This window comes from Chrysochloris asiatica, unplaced genomic scaffold, assembly GCF_000296735.1.
Source record: "Chrysochloris asiatica unplaced genomic scaffold, ChrAsi1.0 scaffold00006, whole genome shotgun sequence".
In the NCBI taxonomy this organism is placed as follows: Eukaryota; Metazoa; Chordata; class Mammalia; order Afrosoricida; family Chrysochloridae; genus Chrysochloris; species Chrysochloris asiatica.
The window spans coordinates 1,210,056-1,234,402 of NW_006408524.1; the positions used below are offsets into that span (position 1 = coordinate 1,210,056).

Consider the following 24,347-nt stretch of genomic DNA (forward strand, 5'->3'; position numbering starts at 1 on the left):
GGGCACCACAGCCTGGAGGCATCCACAGTGGAGTTGGGTCCCCTTCCCATTGCTCACCTGGGCTGACCAGTGACCAGCAGCCCCCAGGCTCAGTCTGGTCAAGCCAACAGAACTGCCTCCTAATGCAGGCCAAGTTCTCCCGGAAGCCAGACCCTCCCAGTACCTGAGCAGCAGAGCCTTCCCTGAGCAGGGACCCAGTACCAGCTGAGCCAGGCTGACAGTTTCAAGAGGGCAGAGAAGGTGTAGTAGTCCTGAGTAAGCAACTCCAGCCTAGGCCATGGGATGCAAGCAAGATAAGGGGTTCTGGGGGGGTCTCCATTCCTGCTTTTCCCAGTCCCCTTCTCCAAAAGAGTTGTCAGCGAGGAGGCTTGCCTGGCTCCCTGGTGGGGCCTTTCCCATCTTCCTGGGGTGGTGGTGGGGATGGGAGTCTTCCAGGATCCTTGCAATGAGGTGTGTCCAGTCCTAGCTCAGGTGGAGAGCACCCAGGGGCGGCTGTGGCTGTGGCTGTGGAGGGCTGGTCTACAGCAGTGCCCACCGCCGCCTCCCTGCCCTGTAACCTCTGCTTTCACTGACCCAGCATGCAGGCCTTCTTACAGGCCACGGCGGAGATGAGCGCTGCACCCCGGCCGCTGCCCTCCTCAGACTCAATGAAAGTGATCTCGCAGCTGGGCGTGAGCCTCCGTACGCTGGCATGGAAGCGGTCCTTGAAGCTGAGGACAAAGGAACCAGTACTGGCCACTGGCTTCTCCTTCCCTTCCCAGGTCCCACCTAGCACCTTCCCACCCTGCAGGAGACAGCTAGGGACCCTTGCCAGACCTTGGTCAGGGGACTTTTCCCTGTATCTGAGCCAGGGAGGAAGAAAAGAGGAGGACAGGTAGAAGACCAAGGGCTCTGTAAATGTGAGCTGCAAGGGACCTTGGAGAGCACTTCTGTCTGAGTTGTCTAATGCTGCTGAGTTCTGTCTGAGTTGTCTAACAGAAACACCACAAGTGGGTGGTTCTAACAAGCTGAAATGGACTTTCCCACAGTTTAGGGGGCTAGAAATAAGAATCTAGGGCTCTGGGGGAAGGCTTTGGAAGAAGGTCTTTGTTATTTCAGCATCTGCTCGTGGACAATCTGTGATGTAGCATTTCTCTTCTACCATCTCCACTCTGTTTGTTGGTCTCTTTATATTTCCTGTGGAGTCTGCAGTAATCTGGTCTCACTAACATAACAAAGACAGCCCATTGACAAATGGGATTATAACCACAGGCACATTGTTGTTGTTAAGTGCTATGGAGGTGGTTCAGACTTATAGTGACTCTGTTTAGGGTTTCCAAGGAGTGGCTAGTGGGTTTGAACCCGCAACCTTGGGTCCAGTGCATTATCCTGCAGTGTCACACCAGGACTCCTAACCACAGGCATACAGATTAGGATTTGCAACACATATTTTTTGGGGTACACAATTTAATCCATAACATTCTATCCTTTGGCTCCTCAGAATCCATGTCCTTGCCATATACCAAGGAGTTGGTGATATTCTACCAGATACCTAAAATGTGGAAGCAGTTTTGGAAATGTGTAATTGATAGGGGCTGGAAGATTTTTAAGGTGACTAATAGTCCTGGTATGGCACTGTAGGATAAGCATTAGACTGCTAATTATAAGGTTGGCACTTCAAACCCACCAATCACTCTTCAGAAACCCTATACAGGGTTGCAATGAGTTGGAACCAACTCCTCAGCACTTAAAAGCAAAAGCTAAGGACTAGATTGACTTGAAAGGACTGTTGATATAATTATGGATGTCAAAGGCAATTCTGGTAAGAGCTCAGAAGGGAGTGAGGAGAATCAGAGAACATCTCTATCATTTTAGAGAATGCATATGGCACCAGCAATAGACTATTGTCAGATATGTGATGTTAAACATGCTTTTGGTGCGGCATTAAAGGAGAGGATGAACAAGGAGGAAAAGTGAGACTTCTTATGCAGTGGCGAAGAAATTGTTTAAATTATAGTCAAATGTTTGCTAGAAGGTAGAACTTATAAGTGATAAACTTGGATATCTGTCTGAGCAAGATCTTAAAGATTCCACTAGATTTCTTCTTGATGCTTGTAGTAAAATGTGAATGGAAAGAGATGGAGTTAAACATGAACTGTGCAAAATGAAAATAAAATTTACAGATTTGGAAGGTTCCATTGTATAAACTAAGGACATATGTTCAAGAATTCTCACCCAGGATGTGGTGACATAATCTTTTGCTAAAGAAATTAAGTCCATGACTGGTGGATCTAAACAACGTCCACAGCAGAAAACCCATCAGCTTAGACTGAAGGGGATAAAGAACCAAAGAAAAGAACAGCCTGCTTCTTGGAATTCTAGAGGGAGGAAACAGGACAAAGTAGCTACATCTGTTGTCCTCCAAGAACAGAAAAGGACCATTCCTGACGCAAGTTGGAAATTAACAGAACCGTTAGAAAGAGCGTAGGAAGCAGGGCTGCCTCATTACAAATGGAAGTTTTTCAAAAGGTGCTGGGCTTCAAATGGTGGGTCCATAGTATCCTAGGTTTGAAAGAGAGAGATTTTTACCATCTTGGTTCTGGAGTGTGGAGCTTTTAGCCACATAAGGTTACTGCCCCAAACTGAGGGGCAGGACTGCTGTATCCAAGGAGCAGAAGAAAAGGGCCTGGTGGAGCTGAGAGGGTGGGCTGACTCAGACGGACTAGGATATTTGGGGCTTCCCAAAGTCAAGGAAGCAGAGTTGACAACTTTTAGTCAAGATCTCACAGGTTCTCAGATGAAATGAATCTCATCATCCCAGGATGAATAGATGAGTCAGAAGATGAGATTTTGTACTCAGAGTTGAACTAAGATTTTTGCAATGATGTGATGGGGTGTTTTGCATATAGCCAGGTCAGGAATTTGGGGGGCCCAAAGAGTGGGATGTTATGGACTGAATTGTGTGCCCCCCACAAAATGTGTTATAAATTCTAGCTTCTGTGTTTGTGGTTACAATTCCACTTAGGAATGAGTTTTCTGTTGTGTTAATAAGACAGGATCAGTGTAGGATGGGTCTTGGGTTCATCTTTTACAAGACATTTAAGAAGCAGGTTAGGCAAGCAGAGAAAGAGATGTCACATCACATGAAGATTGCTTAGCAGCAGAAGCAAAAAGAGACAAGAGGGAGAAAGTCTTCCCAGAGAGCCCCTCAAACTGTACGAAAATAAAATTAAATCCATCCACTTGTGGTATGTCTGTTATAACCGCTCTAGACAACTAAGGCAACCCCTTTCAGCCTGCATTCTGCTTCCCTGGGACGCACACCCCTGGGGACCTGGGCCTCCAGGGAGGTGGGCGTGCTGCAGCCGGGAGGCTCTGCTCAGGCAGTTTTGCTTCCTCGTCCTAGTGGGGTTCACCTGGGGTGCAGCTTGTACACCGAGCCGTCCACTCCCACGGTGATGCGCATGGTGTCCTCGCTGCGGCTCTCGCGCATGCGGTTGATGATGCCCGCTAGACCCGCGGAGCACATCTGCGCCGCCCGGGTAGACACGCTCTCGCAGGCTCGGCGCACGATGTCGCAGTCGGCAGCTGAGGGGCGCAGGCCCAGCTTGTTCAGGATGTTGTAGATCTGCTTGCGGTCCCCCGAGTCGCTGCAGGAACGGGGGAAGGAGAGGAAAGAGGGCCCATGCCCAAAAGTTAGTCTTGCAGTCCCTCTGGCCACAGGCCGAGTCGGAGGAGCAGGACCGAACCGATGGAGTGGCGATGGGGGTTCTTCGTTTGAGAAATGGGGTAGCTCCTCAACTCAGCGATAAGCAATAACGGGGCGGGGAGGGTGAGCCTGCCAGGGACCACGATCAATTGTCACTACTCTCTGTAAACCCCGGGGTCCCCTTTCTAAAGTGAGTGGACAGCACCGCCACAGTGTTGGACTGAATTGTGTCCCCCAAAATTCGTGTCAATTTGGCTGAGTAATGATTCTCAGAGGCCTGGCAGTTATGTAATGACGTAATGTAGCAGTTATGGGTGAACACCCATAGTGATCGATGTGATAAATTAAAGAAAGAACTACAAGCGTGATGCAATACCCTTAATCCTATCACAGCCCTGATCCAATGTAAGCGAGTTTCCATGGGGAATGGCCTGTGACACCTTTACTTACAAGAGGTAAAAAGAGAGAGAAGTAAGCAGAGATCAAAGACCTACTACCAGCAAGAAAACAGAGCCAGGAGAGCACCGCTAAATTCCTAGGTCTATGGTGAGATGAATGCCAAGACTCATGGAATTCTCCAAGGAATGCTGACCCTACAGATGCTGAAAAGTAGCAAGGACCCATCCCTAGAGCTGACAGAAAGAGAAAACCTTCCCCGAGAACCGATACTCTGAATTTGGACTTCTAGCCTCCCAAACTGTGCGTGAGTAAATTTCTGTTTGTGAAAGCTACCCCTTTGTGGTATTTCTGTGACAGCAATACCACAGGAGAGGACTACCACACCACTTCAGGGACCCCCAGTCTCCATACTGGGAGAGGGGCACTTGGACCCCATCCTGGACCCTCGCACCCCCCTCCTGCTTTTGCACCTCTCCACCTGCGAGACAAAGCGTGTCTGAAAGGCACCCCGAGTGCGCAGCTGCTCCGAGGCCTCGCCATGGAAAAGCAGGTTCTCGTCCACGAGTTTCAACAGGACCAGCCGCACCAGCTCGCCCATGTACTTGCCACCGATGAGCTTCTCGTATCTGGCCAGAGGAGGGGACCTGGGTTATCCCAAATGGTCCCCCATCAGCACCTCCGTGGTGGCTCCAAGGAGACGGGGTGGGAACAAGGCCAGAGGGGGTGGGCAGGTTCCCAAGTGCCGGTAGAAACCCAGCACTGAGATCCTAAGACATCAATCAGCTCTTGTTATGCCTGGATCGGAGCATTGATCACAAAATGTAGGAGCCTCGGTTTTTTGTTTTATCTTGAAATTGTTGTTGTTAAGTGCCGTCAAGTCTGTTCCGACTCATAGCGACCCTGTATAGTTTCTGAGGAATGGCTGGCAAATTTGAACCAACGACCTTGTGGTTCAAACCGACCTGTGGTCCAGTGTTTCATCCAACAGCACCACATCAGGACTCCTTATCTTGAAATACTACTGACCAATTCAAAACTAATGAGCACCAAAGATGATACTAATAAAATAGTTAGCATTTAACCCAAACTATCACCTTGGAGTCAATTGCAATTCATAGTGATGGTATATAGCCTGGTACATGGCTGTTGTTTTGTGCCTTCAAGTCAGTTCTGACTCATAACAACCCTGTATAGGATGGATCACCAACCTAGGGGGACTAGTCCCTGGAGAAAGAGATCATATTTGGTAAGGTGGAGGGTCAGAGAAAAAGAGGAAGACCCCCCCAGCAACATGAATTGGCCAAGTGGCAGCATCAATGGGCTCAAGCGTGCAACAATTGTGAGGTTGGCCCAGAACTGGGCAGTGTTTCATTCTGCTGTGCATAGGGTCGCTATGAGTTGGTACTGACTCGATGGCACCTAACAACAACAACAAATTGTTATTTTAATAATGAGCTCTGAGAGGTTTAATTTCCAAGCTGCCCTCTGTGAACCTGGATCATTCTGCAAAATTCATTCATCTTGTGAATGTGGACAGGTGTTTACTCTGGGGAACTCTGGGTTAAACACAGCTACACTTTGTGGCAGGCTTCTCAAAGACTACTCTGCCAGGGGCTGGAGGGAATTTGTTGGAAGACTGGTTTGAAAGTGAACTGAATGAATGGGTTGTCAGTTTGTTTTTCCCCAAACAGTTTAAAGGCCAGGGCTCCCATCTGCCACTGCAAAGCACCCAGAGTTCTGGGGCCTGTCCAGGCTCTGAGGTGGAGGGATGGGGCGGGATTGGTCCTTACAGCTGCTGACCGGGATTCACAGAGGTCTCGTCCACCACACGGTCATACTCCAGCAGGAACTCGTCCAGCTCTCCTGAGTCGCCAAAGGCACCCCACTCGGTGTTGACGCACATGCGGCCCTCGTTCCCTTCTACCAGCTCCACGTTCCGCATCTCCTCCATGTAGCAGGCGTTGCAGCCTGTACCTGGGGCAGGTGGTTGCGTCAGACCCTTCATGAATGAGCATCCAGCAGGGTCCTGGGTCTTTGGGAGTCAGGCAGGGGCAGTGCACTTGTTGGTGAGGACTGCACTTCCCTGGAGCTCTGAGTCCCCAGCTACACCCCACCAGCTGGTCCTGGTCTTGGCCTCCAGGAGTCCCCTTTGACTTGGTGTTTTCCCAGCCTACTCTGAGATCCACCACTCGGAACCCCACATGGTTGTGTGAAAGCTTTTCCTGTGTTGTCTAGAGCAATGGGAAGATAGCTCTCCCAGGTGTGATCATGACTGATCCCACCTCTCTGGGATCTACCTGTGATCTACCCTAAGTGTGCAATGGGGGACAGCAAGGGACTCCTGGAGCAGCTGTATAGATGATTTTAAAGGCAAATTTCCATCTCAAAAGGAGAAGGAAACAAAAACATGTAAGAAACAAGGAGAGAGAGAAAAAAAGTGAGGTCAGGCTGGAATTGAAATCATAAACCTGCAAAGTAGGGAAATATATTATATATGACTGGCTGTGTGCCTTGAAGTCAGCTCCAACTCATAGCAACCCTGTACGGGGTTTCTAAGGCTGTACCTCTTAACAGGAAAGAGCAGAAAGTCTCATCTTTCTCCCATGGAGTGCCTGGAGGACTTGAACTGCTGACTTTGCAGTGAACAGCCCACCTCGTAACCCACTATGCCATCACGGCTGTATATATACTTGTTGCTGCTAGTGATTTCAAGTCAGTTCCGAGTCATAGCGACTCTGTATAGGCTTTCCAACGAGCAACCGGTGGGTTTGAACTGCCCACTTTTTGGTTAGCAGTCCAGTGCTTATCCTACAGCTACACACCAGGTATCTCTCTCTATATATATGTGTGTGTGTGTTGTTGTTGTGAAGTGCTATCGAGTTGGTTCTGACTCATATAGCGACCCTAGATAGTAAAAAAGACAAGGCTTTCTGCTTCCTCGAAAATGTGCAGCCTCGGAAACCCTATACAGGGTCGCTATGAGTCAGAACTGACGTTGACAGCATTTAACAACTATAACAATAGGGTTTCTGAGGAGCAGCTGGTGGGTTTGAACCACTGACCTTATGCTTAATCTACAGCACCACACCAGGAATCCATGTATATGTTGTGGTGGTTGTTAAGTGCTGTCGAGTTGGTTCTGACTCAACGACCCTGTATAAGATTTCTGAGGAGCAGCTGGTGGGTTTGAACCACTGACCTTGTGGCTCACAGTCTAGTGCTGATCCTACAACACCAAGTCAGTTCTGACTCAGCAACTCGGTACAGGTTTCTGAGGCTATAAATCCTTATAGGAGCACAAGCCTCATCTTTCTCCCTATACATATATATGGAGTTCTGGTGTGACACTGTCGGATAAGGACCGGACTATTAACCACAATGTTGGTGGCTCAAATCCACCAGCTGCTCTTTGGGACCCCAACTTTCACCTGCATATGAGGCAACTGAAAGTACCATAGGTTGGGTCAGTCACACCTAGTCCTCAAAGTGACATCTTTGCTCTTTAAACACTTTAAAGAGGTCTTTTGTAACAAATTTGTCCAATGCAATACACCATTTGACTTCCTGGGTGCTGCTTCCATAAGCAATGATTGTGGATCCAAGCAAAATGAAGTCTTTGACAACTTCAATCTTTTCTCCATTTATCATGATGTGATTTATTGGTCCAGTTGTAAGGATTTTTGTTCTCTTTACTTGAGGTACAAACCATACTGAAAGTTGTAGTCTTTGATCTTCATCAGTAAGTATATAAGTTATCTTAGGGAGTCCTGGTATGCTATTGTAGGATAAGCACTGGACTGTTAACTGCAAGGTTGGCAGTTCAAACTCACCAACCTTCCTTGGAAACCCTACACAGGGTCGCTATGAGTCAGAACCAACGTGACGGCACTTGACAACGACGACAACAACAGCTTTCAGCAAGCATGATAGTGCCCTCTGCCTATCCCAGGTTGTTAATTAATCTTCCTTTGATACCATGCTGTTCTTCATATAACACAGCTTCTCGTATTATTTGCTGAGCAACAGATTGAATAAGTATGGTGAAAGGATACTACCCTGGTGCACACTTTTCTTGATTTTCAACCATCCAGTGTCCCCTTGTTCTATGTTGATGTGATACTAAAGCAGGGTCACCCATGATGGACAGATTTCAGTGGAGCTTCCAGACTAAGACAGACTTGGAAGAGGCAGACCACTTCTGAATGGTTAGCCACTGCAAACTTTATGGATAACAGTGGAACGCTGTCAGATAGAGTGCTGGAAGATGAGCCCCTCAGGTTGGAAGGCACTCAAACTGCAACTGAGGAAGAGCTGCCTCCTCAAAGTAGAGTTGATCATAATGACATGAATGGAGAAAAGTTCCAGGGACCTTCATTCGCTGATGGAGCACAATTCAAAATTATGTACATATATATTGTTGTTGTTAAGTGCTGTTGAGTCATTTCCTACCCATAGTGACCCTGTACAGGGTTTCCGAGGCTGTAAATCTTTATGGGAGCAGAAAGCCTCATCTTTCTCCAGCAGAGCGGCTGGTAGTTTCGAACTGCTGACCTTAAGGTTTGCAGCTCGATTTGTAACCACTATATATATATATTCCTGGTGTAGCACTGTAGGGTCAGCACTGGACTTTGAAGTGAGCAGTTCAAAACACTAGCTATTCCTCGGAAATCCTATACCAGTCATTATGAGTTGGCTCCAACTCGATGGCACCTTAGCAACAACATACATATGTATATGTTGTTGTTAAGTGCTATCAAGTTGGTTTCGACTCCTAGCTACCAAGTACAAGGTTTCCAAGGAGTAGCTCATGAATTTGAACCAGCAACCTTGGAGTTCAAACCTGACCTTGCGGTCCAGTGGACCATCCCACGGTGTCATACCAGGACCCTCTCTTTCTCTGTATATGTATGTTGTTGTTGTTGTTAAGTGCCAGCAAGTCAGTCCCAACCCATAATGGCTCTGTATAGGCTTTCTGAGGAGCAGCTGGTGATCTTGAACTACTGACCTTGCAATTCAAACCAAGTTTACAGCCCAATGCATTAACCCACAGTGTCATACCAGGACACCATATATACATACATACATATATGTGTGTGTATGTATTATATATATATAATGGTTTGGGGGTGGGTTGTTGTTATTATGTGCCGTGGAGTCGGTTCTGACTCATAGCTACCCTGTATGGGCTTTCTGAGGCTGTAAATCTTTATGGGAGCAGAAAGCCTCATCTTTCTCCCGCGGAACAGCTGGTAGTTTCGAACTGTTGACCTTGAGGTTCGCAGCCCGATTCATAACCACTAAAGATACGTTCCCAAGACCACAGATACATAACCTTTTAGAGCTGGCTGTGACTTTCGGTCACCAGGATGTCTGTGTGCTGGTTGCCAACTGATCTTTTATGGGACTACAGGACTTCTCCTCAGTGAGTACTTGCTATAACAATCCCAGTAACTTCTGAGAAAGGCTACAGCTGGTACCTGCCTCCATTGCAGCAGGGTAAGGAGTCTGGGCTGCACTGGGAGATGGTCCAGAGAGGTTGGCTTTTTTTTGAAACTCTGTGTTGATTTTATTTTGCTTGCAATATAGTTGGTTTGGGGATTTGAGTGAGGGGAAGCCATTAACAGAAAAAAAATCAAGACATAATACTTTTGGTTTCTTGGGATATTGGCATAATCATATAAGAACTCATTGTTCACATTTTGAGGAAAGGTTCAATATGCACCAGGCTTGGTACCAGGACATTCAGATCCTTGGAAGAGAGTAATTGCCAGTCTATGAGTTTATCAATATCTGCTGCATGTCTCTTCTGCAGGATAATCACAGAATTTAAAATAAGACAGAAAAACAGCAGGAGAAAAGGGAAGAGTCAAAGAAAGACAAAGAGAGAAGAAGGGGAATGAGAGAAGAAGAGGAAGAGAAAGAAGAGGAAGAGGAGGAGATGGAGGAAGAGAGAAGGAGAAGATGGGGCATGAGAAGTAGAAGGAAGAGGAGAAGAGGGGGAGAAGGAAGAGGAGGATGGGAGGAAGATGAGGAAAAAGAGAGGGAAGAGGAGGAAGAAGAGGAAGAGGAGACATAGCTCCATGCCCAACTGGAGTAGGAAGCTTATTGGCATACTGCATTAGTAGACAAGCGAGTGAGATGGTGATGGAAGGTGGACTCCATGGTCCACAAAGTGAACAGCCTTGCTAATAGAGGTAGAAGCTCCCCTCTGGACACAAGTGACCCTTCTCAGCAGTTGGACTACTTTGTCATTCCTTACTCAGAGGGATATTTCCTGTGTGTTTCAAAGCATCTTTGATCCCAACACACTCTCTCCCTCCCCTTTTCATTCCCTGTAAGTTGGACAGAGCAGTACTAACAGAAGAAGCAAGTGCCCTCTGTGAATGTTTTTAGATTCATGCGCTTGGAGCAGAAAGCCTTTCAGGAAAACAGCTACACCTGCTTCCAAGAAGAGTCTAATGGCATTGGTTGGGTGGGACGGGAATATTGATTAAGATGCCTCTGGTGGCAGATAACACAAACCCAACCCAAAGGAAATCCAGGAATAAAAGCATATGTGCTTTAAGAATCTGGGTGGAGGGAGGTTGGCATCATTCTTGATGACCCTCTTCCACTGGTCAATCTACTAGACAAATTATGAAAGCGTCTTACAGATTCTAATGCATGTGGTGGGTAGGCAGCTGATGTGTCATTCAGATGCAATTAACTGTCCCTTGAAGGAAACCTTTTCATACCAGTAACTAACTCTTATACTCACATGACCCCCAAGCTGTAATGCAAGCTCTCCTGTGACTCAGCCCCTTTGTAACTTTTGACCAGCACAAGGGGCCCTGCTCTGACCATCCCTGATGATGGTCATCAGTGGTTGAATCTTTTGACTCACCCTGCAGGACCTGGGGCAGGGGAAGCCTGCTGTGGACATGCACGTCGGCACGGACAAATTCTGTGATGTGAGATGTGACCATGACCCTTGGAAGGAGTTGGGGGAAAGATTCTTACCCACAATCATGCCGACCTCACACCGGTGGTCTTCATAGTAACAGGAAATCATGGTGGCCACAGTGTCATTCACCATTGCAACCACGTCCATCTCAAAGTCCTGTCAGGGCACAGAGGCAGCAGTGATGGGGTGGAGGTGGGTCTCAGGCCTTTTCCGTGGCCTCCAGCCAAGTGAGGGAGGCCCCACGTCCTTGACATCCTAACCTAAAGGCAGGGGTGGTGGGGAGAAGAAGCGGAGAGGCCACGGTGCCTGGGGATGGGATGCCCATGGGGAACCAGGGGCAGGTGAAGATGCCACCTCACCCCTCTCCGCTTGATAGCATCTCTTAGAAGTCCAACAATGTTGTTCCCTTCTGCTCCTGAGGCCTTGAAGCCCTTGGTCCAGTTGAGGAGGATGCCCTGTGGAAAGAAGAGGGTCCCTGGTGGCTGCTGCTGACCAATGCCACGGATGGTGGGTCTAGGGAGCAAGGCCTTTGATCCAGCTTTGGCTCAGGGCAGAGGCTGAACAGTACAAAGGGCTAACTCTGACCACAGGGACATACAGCCCTGTTTGACAAATGGTGAAATGGAGGCTCTGAGCAGTCACATGACATTGAGTAGAGTTAGGAGACAATTTTCCATGAATATACTTGATTTCTGCAAGGTTAGGTTGCAGCCATTTGGGGTGGGGGGAATCTTTATATAAGGAGACATTTCTGGACAGTAAATGTCTTGCCTGAGGAACACTTAGAGACAGCATTCCAGAATATATCTTTATATTCTGGAACGCTGTTTCTAAGTTTTACTGTCTAGATATAGTTATGGCAACGGGTTTGATTTTTTGGTTTTGGTGCAGCGTAGTCATGCAATGTGTGAGTGCTGAAGTCACAGGGCTTGACTTATCCTTAGGCAGAGCATTGATGTCAAGTGCCTTTCTCTGGGATCCATCAGGCCATCTGCCCACCCGTCCACCCATCATCAGGGACCCGCCCACTCTCCCACGTGGCTCTACCTTGTCAATGTCTTCGTGCCTCACAGGAAAGGAGAAAGTGAAACCCAAAGGCAGTTTCTTGTGTTTCATCTGATGTTTGTCCAGGAAGTCAGATATGCACTCGGAGACATAGTCAAAGAGCTGGAAGATGCATACTCAGGTAGACTTCCAGGAAAGGCCTGTTCTTACCACAGAGGCCGTGCCAGCAGGCGGTCACCCCACTGGGGCCTCTTGCCTGAGGAACACAGTCAGTGCTGAGCTATCAGGTCTCAGCAAAGGCATTGGTTCCATGTCTGCCACTGAACATCAAGCCGGGCCTTGGTTCCTCTTTCTTGAGGCCACGGTCTGTAGAGGTTCAGGTTCCAAGCCAACCCCCTGAAGCCAGGGTCTTGTGCTGTCAGTCCTACCCTCCCACCTAGACTCAGTGAAGACCAGCCTTAGGCAAGCTGTAAGCATAGTTTCTGTCCCCAGCACCCAGGTATCCCAGCCGCCCCACCCTAGTACTGCTGAGGACCAGTCTCTCTTGCCTTTCCCTCTGGATGCCCACAGAATAGGGTCTTCACTGAATGTTCTACTTATGGACCAAGTGAGGTACTGGGTGATGGAACCCAAGGATATGTCCACACCATCACTCCTATGTTGTGTCTCTCATGGCCCCTGGATAGTACAGAAAGACCTGGGCTGCTGTAGACACGTCATCTGCCCTGAAACTCTGCGTTCAGGAGGACTAGACTCTGTTGTGGTTGGAAGGTAGCTACGGTCTGATTTCTCACCTTCCCCTTGGGCTCATTCTACTTCTGGCCCTCTTCTGGGTCCTCCAGGAACAGCAGCAGGCCTGGCAGCTTAGGCTGCCTGCAGTTACAAACACACCTGTGTCTTCAGTTAAGTGTCCTATCACGTTTCTAATCACTACACATCGGTCCTCACTTCTGAGAAACTGGACAAGGGTTTGCTCCTGTGGGGTCCCTCCTGCCACTACCCATCTCTTAACCGGATACCTTTTCTGATATTGGCCACTGGGTGACTGTGGAGCTGGGAATGAGGTGGTCATGTCTGGTGGCAGTATGTCTGAGCCCTGTCATCTGCTTTCTTGGACCTCTCTGAGACTGGGAGGTTTCTCCTCCTACCCCACAGCTAGTGGCCCCAGATAGTCTCTAGTCCCCGGTCGACCGCCCTGCTCACCATCTCGGCAGTGCCCGTCATGGCGTCCTCAGGGATGGAGTACATCTGGTGCTTGGTTGTGACGCTCCACTGCCCTGCCTCACCTTCGCCCACCTTCACCAACATCACCCTGAAGTTGGTTCCGCCCAGGTCCAAGGAGAGGAAGTCCCCGACTTCTGCAGCCCAGGGAGAACCTCATCAGCCTGCTGAGGGGGGTCTGGGTAGCCAAACAGCAAGGCCAGAGAGTGGGGAGGGGACATGCAGGAAGGGCCCAAGGGAACTGAGTAAAGCCATTGAGCCTGGAAATCTGGGACCCTGAAGGAATTGTGGAAACCCCTGCCTTGGACTAAAGGTCCCCGAAGCCTAGAGCTAGTTTGAGACCTATAGAGGTGACCCAGGCCCGGACTGGACTCAGGAGGAATGAGGTCTGCCTCAGAGGCTGAGGTGGCTCCTCTCTAAGTGATCAGGGTCAGATGACTCTCGTAAATGAGGTGACAAACTCCAGTCATACTGAGGTGTAACTGCTCATGATAACCTTAAAGCCCCATGGACCAGTTCAGAGGGCCAAGGGTAAGGGCTTGCCTGTGTCTAGGGCCCAGTATGCCTGGGACTTTATTACTTGCCCATGGATAGTGCCCCTTGGAGGACATGTCAGAGTCACTGTGGGAGGGCACAGGCTTCTCTGTCAGCAGGAGTCTGACTAGGAGAGTTACCACCAGGACGAGAAGCTGTTCCTATGTCTCCACCCCTGTCCCTGCATTCTGCCCCTTCTCCCCTACCCTCAACCCATCCCTGTATGCTATCCCTCCATGGGACCCCCCCCCCCCCGCATCCTTCTGCTTTGTCCCTGTGCCCTGTCTCTCCACCCTGTCCTTGAACTTCATGTCTCCACATCATTCCTGCATCCCAGCCCTGTACCCACGTCCCTGATCCCTATCCCTCTGCCCTGTCCCAGTGCCCTGTTCCTATTCCATCTCCCTGCTTCTGTGTCCTTGCACCTCACTCCTTGGTTCTTTTCCCTGTACATGTGTTTGTTCCATCCACTCCTGTCTCAGAGCCCCAACCATGCTTTCCATCCCTATTCCTGTCTCTGGTCCCATCCACGCACCCAGCCTGCGAGCCTCTCTTCCTGCTTTCCTCCCATCCTCCTTGACCCTGTGCCCCCACCCTGCTCTCTGTCCCTGCTCCCTGGCCATTTGCTTTGTTCCTACTTCCCAGGCCTCTCTCCAGTCTCCACACTCCTCCCCATCTGCTCCATTCTGGAGGAAGTACCTGAGCCCTCCTGGGTGGAGCGCACATAGGTTGGCAACATTTTCACACTGGCCTCCTCGTGGGTCTCCAGTCTCAGGCCCCGGTCCATCTCCTTCTGCATCCGTTTCATAACTTTCTTCAGGTCCTCCTCCTGTAGCTGGAACTCAGCTAGGACCTGCTCCACCTGCCAAATGGAGGGCTCAGGAGTGGCTGGGCCAAAGACGAGCTTTGGAGGAACTTAGGAGAAGACTCATCAAAATGGACATATAATTTCAAACTATTTATAACAGTTAAAACGGTTTTGTTTTTGTTCAGTGTCGCCGAGTTGGTTCCAACTCATAGCAACCCTATAGAGGGTTTCCAAGGAGTAGCTGGTGGGTTTGACCTGCCGACCTTGCGGTTTGCAGTCCAGTGCGGATCCTACAGTGCCACACCAGGAGTTGACAAATTAAAACAGCAGAGTTCAAAGACCAGTCCCGAAATAATTCTAGTCTAGGGTATGTTGGAAGGTGAATGTCAGCAGGCAGTGCCTAGCATATTCCTGAGGTGTCATTTCTCTTAGTACCTCCCTTGGATCCTGTCTGCAAGCCCCAGTGCTCAACTCAGGGAGATCAGGGGCTAATGTGCAGTGTGCACACAGTATGAGTGACCAGTGAACACTGAACTCCTTCGAGCTGTCTGCCTGCCCTAACATGGCCATCCACAATACAGGTGCCCCAAGACCTTGGACAAGACGGGCTCTGTGCCGTGATGACCCTGACAGCTTTGAGCCCTGTGTGCCCAGGTTTCTGGAACTTACTCTGAGGCTGTGTGACCCCTTTGTACACAACATGTGTCCACGGAGAATAGGTCAGATGGGTATGCTGGCTCTCTCTGGGAAGTGCTAAAAAAAAACGCTCAAAGTTGTTTTAATTTCAAGAATGCCCAAACTTGTAGATAATACCCATTTGACCTAGCCTCAATTGCTTGATAATCAGAACTCAACTAGAAGAAGATTAAAAAGATTTTTGATAAAGCAAATGAGTGTAAATTGCTACAATTTGATGAACTTGACCTATACTCATGGAGGTAGTAGCTCAAAATACCAACAGAAAGAGAAGGAGCCTTCACATCAAGTATCAATCTTATCCTCTCTGTATACAGGGTAGATAGGGACGGGCAACTTAGACATTGGCTGCCTAAAATGAGGAACAATAAAGGCATTAAGTGACTGGCTTACGAGGTTTCAAGGGGGCATTTAGTTTAAGAGTGTGTGTGTGTGTCGGGGGGAGATAGAGTCCCCACTGAATAGTTTTCATCTTGTCTAAATGGGTCTGATGAAAAGAGATGGGGATAAGATTCTTACAATTCAATAGTGAGTAACTGTTATCATTACTAATTGCTACTGTCACAACTGTAAAGGTTTTATAACAAAAACAGTGGAGTGGTTAATCTTACAGTCCAGAAACAGAGGACCCCAGGACCATCAAGGGAGAAGAGCACAAGTGGAATGTGGAACCATATCCAGAGAAGCAGCGACAACAGAGAAGGAGGCAGAGATAGGGACATGGAGAGAAGGAGCAGCTGAGGACTCTAGACTCATGGAAAGAGAAAGGCTGTGTGCTGGCAGTGAGGAGGCAGCAAAATGTGCCCTTTGGTTGTTTAAATTATTATGTATACCTGAGTGCTTTTGTGTACATCTCCCCAACCCCCACTCCAAAAAAAAAACCCCAGAGGGAATGGAAGCAAATACTGTTGAATGATAATGCACAGAGGAAATTGTAATCATTGCAATGAAATGATGATGTAAAACCGATGTTCTCCCATGTAAACTATCACTCAGTTCACAATAAGAACTTAAAAAAAAAAAAGATGTTTTAATTTTGAACTAAAAAAGAGAAGGAAAGATACTCTGATTTAAAACAGCAGAGCTACTTTTCACAAACACACCTTCAGTGGAGCAATTTTCCACTGAAAGCCCAAAGACTTGGAGGTGCACTGAATTCCAGCCAGGGGGCAGCACCATCATCCTTCATCCCTTTTTGAGTCCAGGGGATGACCCACTACGGATCTACGCTGAGCACGGAACGTCCATTCTCTTTTGTTGTGGTTGGTTTCAGTTGGGCTGTGACTCAGGTCTAGTTAATGCCAGGTGAAGGGAAGCAGATTTTAGTTAGCAGAGATGGATAAGGAACTTTTGGGAAGTGCCCTCTAATCTCAGTCATGGGAGCAGCCAACTTATAATTGAGATAAGCCTGAGGGGTAAAGCTGCTACCACCTGCTGAGGATGGCAGAATGGAGTTGTGGCATGGGAATACACCCACTCCCAGAACCCACTGCTGAGGCCATGGCCACTCAGGCTGTCTTTCCTGAAACCCACAGTGTTCCTAATGGATACAGAGGCTTAGCCAAGGACCCTTCTCTTGGACCCCACATTGAAACTCGGGGAAGGTCAGAAAGGGGAAGCTGGCAAAGCCAAGGACACATGTAGATTCAGAAGTAAATGTTTGCAACTCTGGCTCAGCCCTGGTGATGCCCTCAGCACTCTGGGAACATGCACGTTTGCTCTTTAAGGTCCACGGCTCTGCTGGTCTTCTCCTCTGCCTTTCCCACAGGCTCTCAAACATAGACATTAGGTCGGACCTGGACCCTAATAGCAGTACTTGCACATCTGCTGAGCTTTTTCTTCTTGGGGAGGCATGAGTCCGGCACCTTATGTGGGCTACTTCCCATCCTTTCCACAAGAGCATCTCGAAGGGAATGCCACATAGGTTCATTTTCTAGAAGAAAAGGCTGACAGTACCACAGGAGCCCACATTCAGATACTGCTCAGCATTTCCCTGAGGCAGGGCTGTTCAGGGGCATCTGACCAAGGGCAAGCCCTCAAGCGCTCTGTTGGCTGCACACTTGATGCCCAGTGTCGTGGTCACATCCCTGTAGATGTACAGAAGGAGGAGATCCTGCATTCTGAGGTCACAGAAATGGACATCAACATGGGACCCTGTCCTTTCCACCTATATTCTCTGTAACTCCCACCTAACGACCGGGAAAGTGCTGATGGATTATGGAACTCAGTTGTGAGCAGTTGCTAGCAGGGCTGATTGTGTTGTAAAAACTTGACACTCTAACATAGGTATAAAATGAGCCATCTCAGGAACAGAAGGAATCTCATACCATCAAGGAAGAAGAACCAGGAGTGGAGCATGTCCTTTGGACCTGAGGTCCCTGTGCACTGAACCTCCTTGACCGTGTGACACCAGAGAAGAGGTAGAATGAGTGGCTGAGGAGGACCAGACAGAGTAGCGGGCTTCCCAGAGCATGGGGAAAGGAAAGCGAGGTATCTTTAGGTAGGAGACTCCCTTGTGGAGTAGAGTGCCTCCAGGGATTTAACTGGGGAGCTAGGTTTATTGATGCATAAAGCAAGAGCTTCATGCCATTGTGTCAAGACTTGTAGCTGAGTAACATGCCCTTTGGAGCATGTATCAGTAGCCCTGAAAGAGCTTTGTAACATGGATCAGGTAAAGGGTTAGAGAAAGGCCTGCTGGCAGGCCCAACCAAAAAGCTGTCCTCACTGGAAGAATGGTGCCAGGAGCAGGTTCTGAAGCTGGATTGTAACCTGTGGACTTCTCTAATCAACCCCATAATTGTGAGTGTGGTATCTTTGCTCCATGTGACCACTGCCGTGAATTCTTGAACGCACCCAAATGGAGTGCAGTGGGAGGGATGGCTGGTACCAGCTTTTGCTGAGCTTGTGCCCTTTCTGAGAAATGCACAGTGACCCTCCCTCCCAGGGTTGCATGGAGGCCTGACCTGGCCACATAGGTCAGGGGTCAGTTCTGTGGAGGGACAGAGGGTAGCAGTTGACCCTTTATCGTAGGTGTGGTGGGACTAGCAGGGTGCGTCCAGGCCTGTGTACAATCAGACTACATGTCTCCAGACCAGAAAGTCCCTGAATCAGACTGATGCTGTTCATCCGGACGGGAAATTGGAGTGTCTATCAAAATCCAGTCTAGACCAAGCAGCTTTTCTTCTAAGAATCTGCTCTACAGAGAGACAAGTCCTTCAACAGGAGCACATGGTGGTGGTGGTGGTGGACTGAGAGTTGTGATGGCAACAATTTGAGGAGACCCTATTGCCTGCCAGCCAGGGCAGCTGCTGCCTATACTGAGTCCTCCAGGATGGCGGGCAGGCTCTGCAGCAGTGGCGAAGTGAAGCAAGCCTCGGGGGAAATAGCTCCTTTCTGTTTGCAATATTGTGTATGGCCTACGGGTCGGCTCGGTCCTGTACACTTATCTGGAAGGTTTGAATTTGCTACCAACACTTAATAGAGGCATTTTTACATAAAGTCTGAACTTTGGACTTTTCCCGATAAATCAAACAATCTGTAAAGGCAGATGTGCATTCTCGTTGGGACTGTGGAGAAGCTGCCCTCATGAGCAAGGGCTGGGCATGCCACCACTGCTCTGGGTGCTGGGATGCTGAGACCACATAGTGATGGAGACCTTCAAGGGGAGCCCTCCTGAGACTGCGCCAAGGACACGTGGCCTGCCCAATTTGAGCTCAAGTCAGCCCCACTGTTCACACCACAGGGTCTGTAGGCCTCACTGTGCCTATTGCCAAGGCTTCTGTTCCCAGTGGGCACAGTTAGGGAGGGGTGCTGGAAGGTTCTGTAGCTACAGTGTTCTATGGGGCACAGGTGATATGGCCACCAGCAGACTTGATTCCTGGCGTTTACTTCTTTCTTGGGGTGGGTCCTTAAAGTCAAATGTTTCCTTCCACCCCTGCCTCTTAAGGTATAAGTGCCTCTTTGGGGCCAGTGTGTACTCCAGCACTGGGTGGCCTGCAGATGCCCCAGACTGCCTAGGTGGGTCCTCCTGCCCCTGAGGACATGAGCAGTCAGGACCATGGACAAGGGACAGGATGGGGATAGCTCACCATACTGGCTGGCTGCAGGCCTGCAACCTCACAGATTCTCCAGGGAGTAGTGGTCAGAACCAGTGTTCAGTGTGCCAGGGAATGAGATGTGGACACTTTGTTATTGTGTTTTTCAGATGTAAGCAAAGGTGACAGAGCATTCCAGCTCATAGGACAGTAGGTATAGAGCTGGGTGGACCTGTTGCCCATCATCCTATGGTCTGCCTTCTGTGTGTGGCAAAAGAGTCCAGACCTGGAGACAGAAGTCTAAGAAGCCTGCATTAGGTATCTACTGAGTGTCTGCTTAAATAACTTGCCTAAGCAGTTTGGGAAGATTAGGGTCCTCCCTGTAGGAGCCTGGAGGATGTGAGACCACCTCTCCCAGGTCCAAACTGCCTCCAGACAAACAGCACAGCCAGAGCCAGTCCTCTCCCAACCCCAGGCCCAGAGAGCAACAGGGCTGTTGGCAGTAAACGCTGGTCAGCTTGTAGGTGCTTTTTTGTGCTGACGTTGCACAGGAAGTAAACAAACTCATAATTGGAGCTCACAGCCACCACCAGAACAATAAAGATATTTGGGGACACTGCTCAATCATGTGTGAGACCCTTCATCAGCCGAAGTTCACATGCTAGTAACCAAACAAGCAAGCAACTGGATGGCGTGTTGGGTGATGACAAGATACAGTGATAGGGTAGGCTGAGAGAATTGCCAGGTAGAGAGGAGCGAGGTGGGAGATGAACTCAGAGAGATCCAGGGAAGGGGGCTGCCTGTCTGGACTGAGGGAGAAGTTGCCTGAAGGGAGGTCACAGCTGATCCAATCCCACTTAGGAGAAGACCGTCCTAGCCTCATGGAAAGAGCAAACCACACAGACAGTAAGGATGCAGTGGGCCAGTAAGATGATTAAGGATGGTGGTATGGAGCCCATGGAAAAAGGTGGTGGGAAGTGGAGAGATTCTAGAAGGTATAGACAATGCGATTTGCAAATGAGCAAATCATCGGAGGGAAAAAGAGCAGAGTCTGGTGACCCCTTGGGTTTGGTTTGAGCAACTCAAAGGAAGGATTATCATTTATGGAGACGGGGGCCTCTGGAAATGCAGATTGGGGTGGGGGGATTAAGGATTTGTTTTAGACATGTTGAGATGTCTGTTTTCCAAGAGGAGTTGAATCCTGGAGGCTGGAGCCCTAACATTGGTAGGCATTGGAGTGCAGATGGTGCTCAAGGCTCAGAGATGGGCCAAGATTAATGGGTCACTCAGTGTCTAGAGAAGCAAGCTGTGGGGGCAGGGAAGAGCTGGGTGGCAGGGCTGCACAGGGCTAAGGCTAGTGAGAATGGCCAAGGAACAGCTGCCACCCTGTCTTTTAGCTTGTTGTACCTTCCCAAGAGCCGAGTCAAGGCGGCAGGAGATCTTCTGGTAGCTCTATTGTAGAGAGGGGAAACCAGCCAGTTGGGAACCCAAATGCACTCTGACCACTCTGGAGATGGTCTTGGACTAGGTATTCCAGGGATGAGGGAACTGTGAACTAGTCTGGCTTCCAGAGGTGTCCATGATGACAGGTAAAGACAGTCCAGAGGTGTAGAGTCTAAAGAGTACGTTTGAAACTTCAGCCATCCTGCCTGCCGTGCCCTCCTAGGGTGGGGCCAGGACAGGTAGGTCACAGCACCTGCGTCCCACCTCACCCCAATGGAAGAGTGTGGGCCCAGAGCTGCTGATCCCATCAGCCCTTGCCCAGGGGTAGAGGAAGGCTGTTGGTGGGGAAAAGCCTGCTCTCCTTAGGTGCTTCCAGCTGGCTGGTCACTCTGGGGCCTATCTCAGGCACCTGGGGCCCAGGTACCAGGGTCAAGCCTTTCCTGATGTCTGGTGTGGGTGTGAAAGGGGCAACACAGACACTTCCCTGGTGGACATTGCAATGGAAACAGACCCAATCTGCGGTTACAAACAACTTCCTTTTTCATAGAGGAAATGAAGGGAAAGGAAGTAGAGGCAAACTCTATCCGAGAGAAGCCTTTGCCTGGGTAGCCATCTTGCTATCCCCCTTTTTAAAGACCCACCCTTCAAAGGGTGAGTGTGGTGGCTGTGTCCAATAAACACGGGACTGCGAACCACAAAGTTGATGGTTCGAGTCCATCAGCCCCTCAGTGGGAGACAGATGAGACTTTCTGCTCCAGCAAAGCTGTATAGTATTGGAAGCTCAGTCCAGAGCAGCTGTGAGTTGGAACCAACTCGACAGCATTTAACAACAACACTATCCTTCAAAGTCTGACAGAATTCAAGAACCAGGAAGTGGGAGAGGGAGTTGAAGGAGGGGGGATCAAGCAATGACAAGCTTAGCGTGAGTGAGGGACAGAAAAATGACGTGGCATGGCCACTGCAGACCTCCAGTAGGTCAATCTGCTTGGTCAGGCAGCACCCAGATGGGAGAACTGCATGGCATCTTGCCCCGTGATGGAAGAAATCATGGCCCACAATGGGAGGTCTTCCTTTCCCCACCTGTTTGTGGGACCCAGAGAAAACCTTTGCGCCTTCAGCTGGTGCCTTTAAGGGCGTTTAAGTCATGATTTGAGAGACAACACATGGTTCTGGTTAACTGCTGCCACTCTGAAGTCTCTCTGGCTGGGTTTGACTGCATCACTGCCTTTTGCTAGGTAAATGTGCCTTCTTTTCCTCACCGTAGAAAGTCAAGAATAAAGGGTGCAAAGCTCTTGAAGTTCGGTCTGAAATCCTTAGTAAACAGTAGTGAGCCCTGAAGACTTGCCACTGCTCCGTGAACACTAGCACAAAGAACCAGGAGGCAGGGTGTGTGGTCCCCAGAAGACACAGCTAAGGCCAGAGCATTGGGGCAGGACCTCCAGAGCCTGTCCCATTTCCCTGGAGGGAGTGTGAACCTGGTCCCCTCCAGGGCTGTGTACACAGTAGCCAGTGACCACAGAATTGCTAGAGGGTGGAGGGTCACGTAAGAGTGAAGTCGTGGAAGGTCTGAGACATTGGAGGACACCAAGAAAACTACAAATTCTACATCATGACCAGTTGCACCAGAACAAGCAAAGATATTTACTTAGTCCAGCCTGAGTACTAAGATTTGCCTGACCCAATCAGTGGTATTTTCAACAGTCAAATATGCATGTGAAAGTTGGACAATGAATAAAGAAGACTAGAAAATTTGATGCATTTGAATTATAGTGTTAGAGAAGAATATTAAAAGTACTATGGACTACCAAAAAAAAAGGAGCTCTGGTAGCGTAGTGGTTACGACTCGGGCTGTGAACTGCAAGGTCAGCAGTTCGAAACTACCAGCTGCTCTGCGGGAGAAAGATGAGGCTTTCTACTCCCGTAAAGATTTACACCCTCGGAAACCCTGTACAGGGTCGCTATGAGTCAGTTCCGACTCCACGGCACATAACAACAACAACAACAATGGACTACCAAAAGAAAAAAACAAATAGGTGCTAGAAGAAGTACAGCCTCAGTGCTCCTTAGGAGCTACGATGGTAAGACTTCATCTCTCATGCTTTGGACCTATTATCAGGAGGGACAAGTCCCTGGAGAAGGACATGACACTTGGTAAAGTGAAGGGTCAGTGAAACAGAGGAAGACCCCCAGTCAGATGGATTGATACAGTGGCAGCAGCAATGGGTTCAAATGTAACAATAATTGTGAGGATGAGGCAGGGACCAGCAGTGTTTCGTTTTGTTGTGCACTGGGTCCCTAGGAGTCAGAACTGACTTGATGGCACTTAACAACAACAAAATATAAATATCCACCACTCATCTGTCAATTTGTCATACTGTGGTGGCTTGTGTTCTGTGATGCTGGAAACTCTACAAACAGTATTTTAAAGGCCAGTAGGGTTATGCATGGTGGACAGGTTCTAGTGGAGCTTTCAGACTAAAACAGACTAGGAACAGATCAAAACAGACTAAAACAGATCACTTTTGAAGGGTTAGCCACTGAAAACCTTATGAATAGCAGCAAAACATTGTCTGATATAATACCAGAAGATGAGCCCCTCAGGTTGGAAGACACTCAAAATATGACTGAGGAAGAGCTACCCTATTAAAGTAGAGTTGAGCTTAATGACATGGTTAGAATAAAGCTTTGGGGACCTTAATTTGCTGATGGGGCATGACTCAAAATGAGAAAAATAGTTGCAAATCCCCACTAACAATAGTAACATGGAATGTACAAAGTCTGAGTCTAGGAAAATAGAAAGTCATTAAAATCAAAATGGAATTCATAAAGATCTCCCAGGCATTGGGAAGCTGAAATGGACTGGTATTGACTATTTGGTGCAGTATATGTAATCATATGCTTTACTGTATTGGGAATGATAAATTGAATGACATAGAATTCATTGCCATAGAGACCATTTCAGGATCTATCTTGAATTATAATACTGTTTGTGATAGGATAATATCTATACAGCTACATGAAAGCTCTGAAGTCAGAAAACCAAAAAGGAAAAACACACTCAGCATATCTCAAGCTGGGGGAACTGAAGAAAAAATTCAAGCCTCGACTTTCGTTATTGAAGGTATCATTGCAAGGGGTAGTGTATGATCAAGAGCCAATGACACTGAAGGAGGAAGTCCAAGGTGCATTGAAGGAATTGGCAAAGAACAAGGCACCAGGAATTGATGGAATACAAATTGAAATCTTTCAAGAAAGTGAAGTGGCACAGGAGGCATTCACTCATCTATGCCAAGAAATTTGGAAGACAACTATCTGGCCGACTGATTGAAAGTTCCGTGTTTGTGCCCATTCCAAAGAGCGGTGACCCAACACAATGTGGAAATGATTGGACAATCTCTTTGATATCCCATGCAAATAAAGTTTTACTAAAGGTGTTACAGACATGGCTGCAAGCATCCATTGACAGAGAATGTCCAGGGGTTCAAGCTGGATTCAGAAGAGGCAGTGGAACAAGGGATATTATTGCTGATGTGCAATGGATCTTGGCTGAAAGCAGAGAATACCAGAAAGATGTTT

The 24,347-nt window shown here is 48.6% G+C and overlaps 1 protein-coding gene across 1 annotated transcript in view; it reads right to left on the minus strand.

Moving 5' to 3' along the window:
* Nucleotides 1-540: 540 nt before the first annotated feature.
* GCK (glucokinase (hexokinase 4)) overlaps nucleotides 541-24,347 on the minus strand; it is a 61,832-nt gene continuing 38,025 nt past the window's right edge. The window contains exons 2-10 of the mRNA XM_006832084.1: nucleotides 14,490-14,652; nucleotides 13,239-13,393; nucleotides 12,078-12,197; nucleotides 11,390-11,485; nucleotides 11,087-11,186; nucleotides 5,878-6,061; nucleotides 4,558-4,713; nucleotides 3,396-3,629; nucleotides 541-710 (exon numbers count right to left, since the gene is read on the minus strand). Of these exons, the coding sequence (XP_006832147.1) occupies nucleotides 566-710; nucleotides 3,396-3,629; nucleotides 4,558-4,713; nucleotides 5,878-6,061; nucleotides 11,087-11,186; nucleotides 11,390-11,485; nucleotides 12,078-12,197; nucleotides 13,239-13,393; nucleotides 14,490-14,652 (1,353 nt within the window). The 3' untranslated portion in view covers nucleotides 541-565. The remainder of the gene's footprint in view (nucleotides 711-3,395; nucleotides 3,630-4,557; nucleotides 4,714-5,877; nucleotides 6,062-11,086; nucleotides 11,187-11,389; nucleotides 11,486-12,077; nucleotides 12,198-13,238; nucleotides 13,394-14,489; nucleotides 14,653-24,347) is intronic.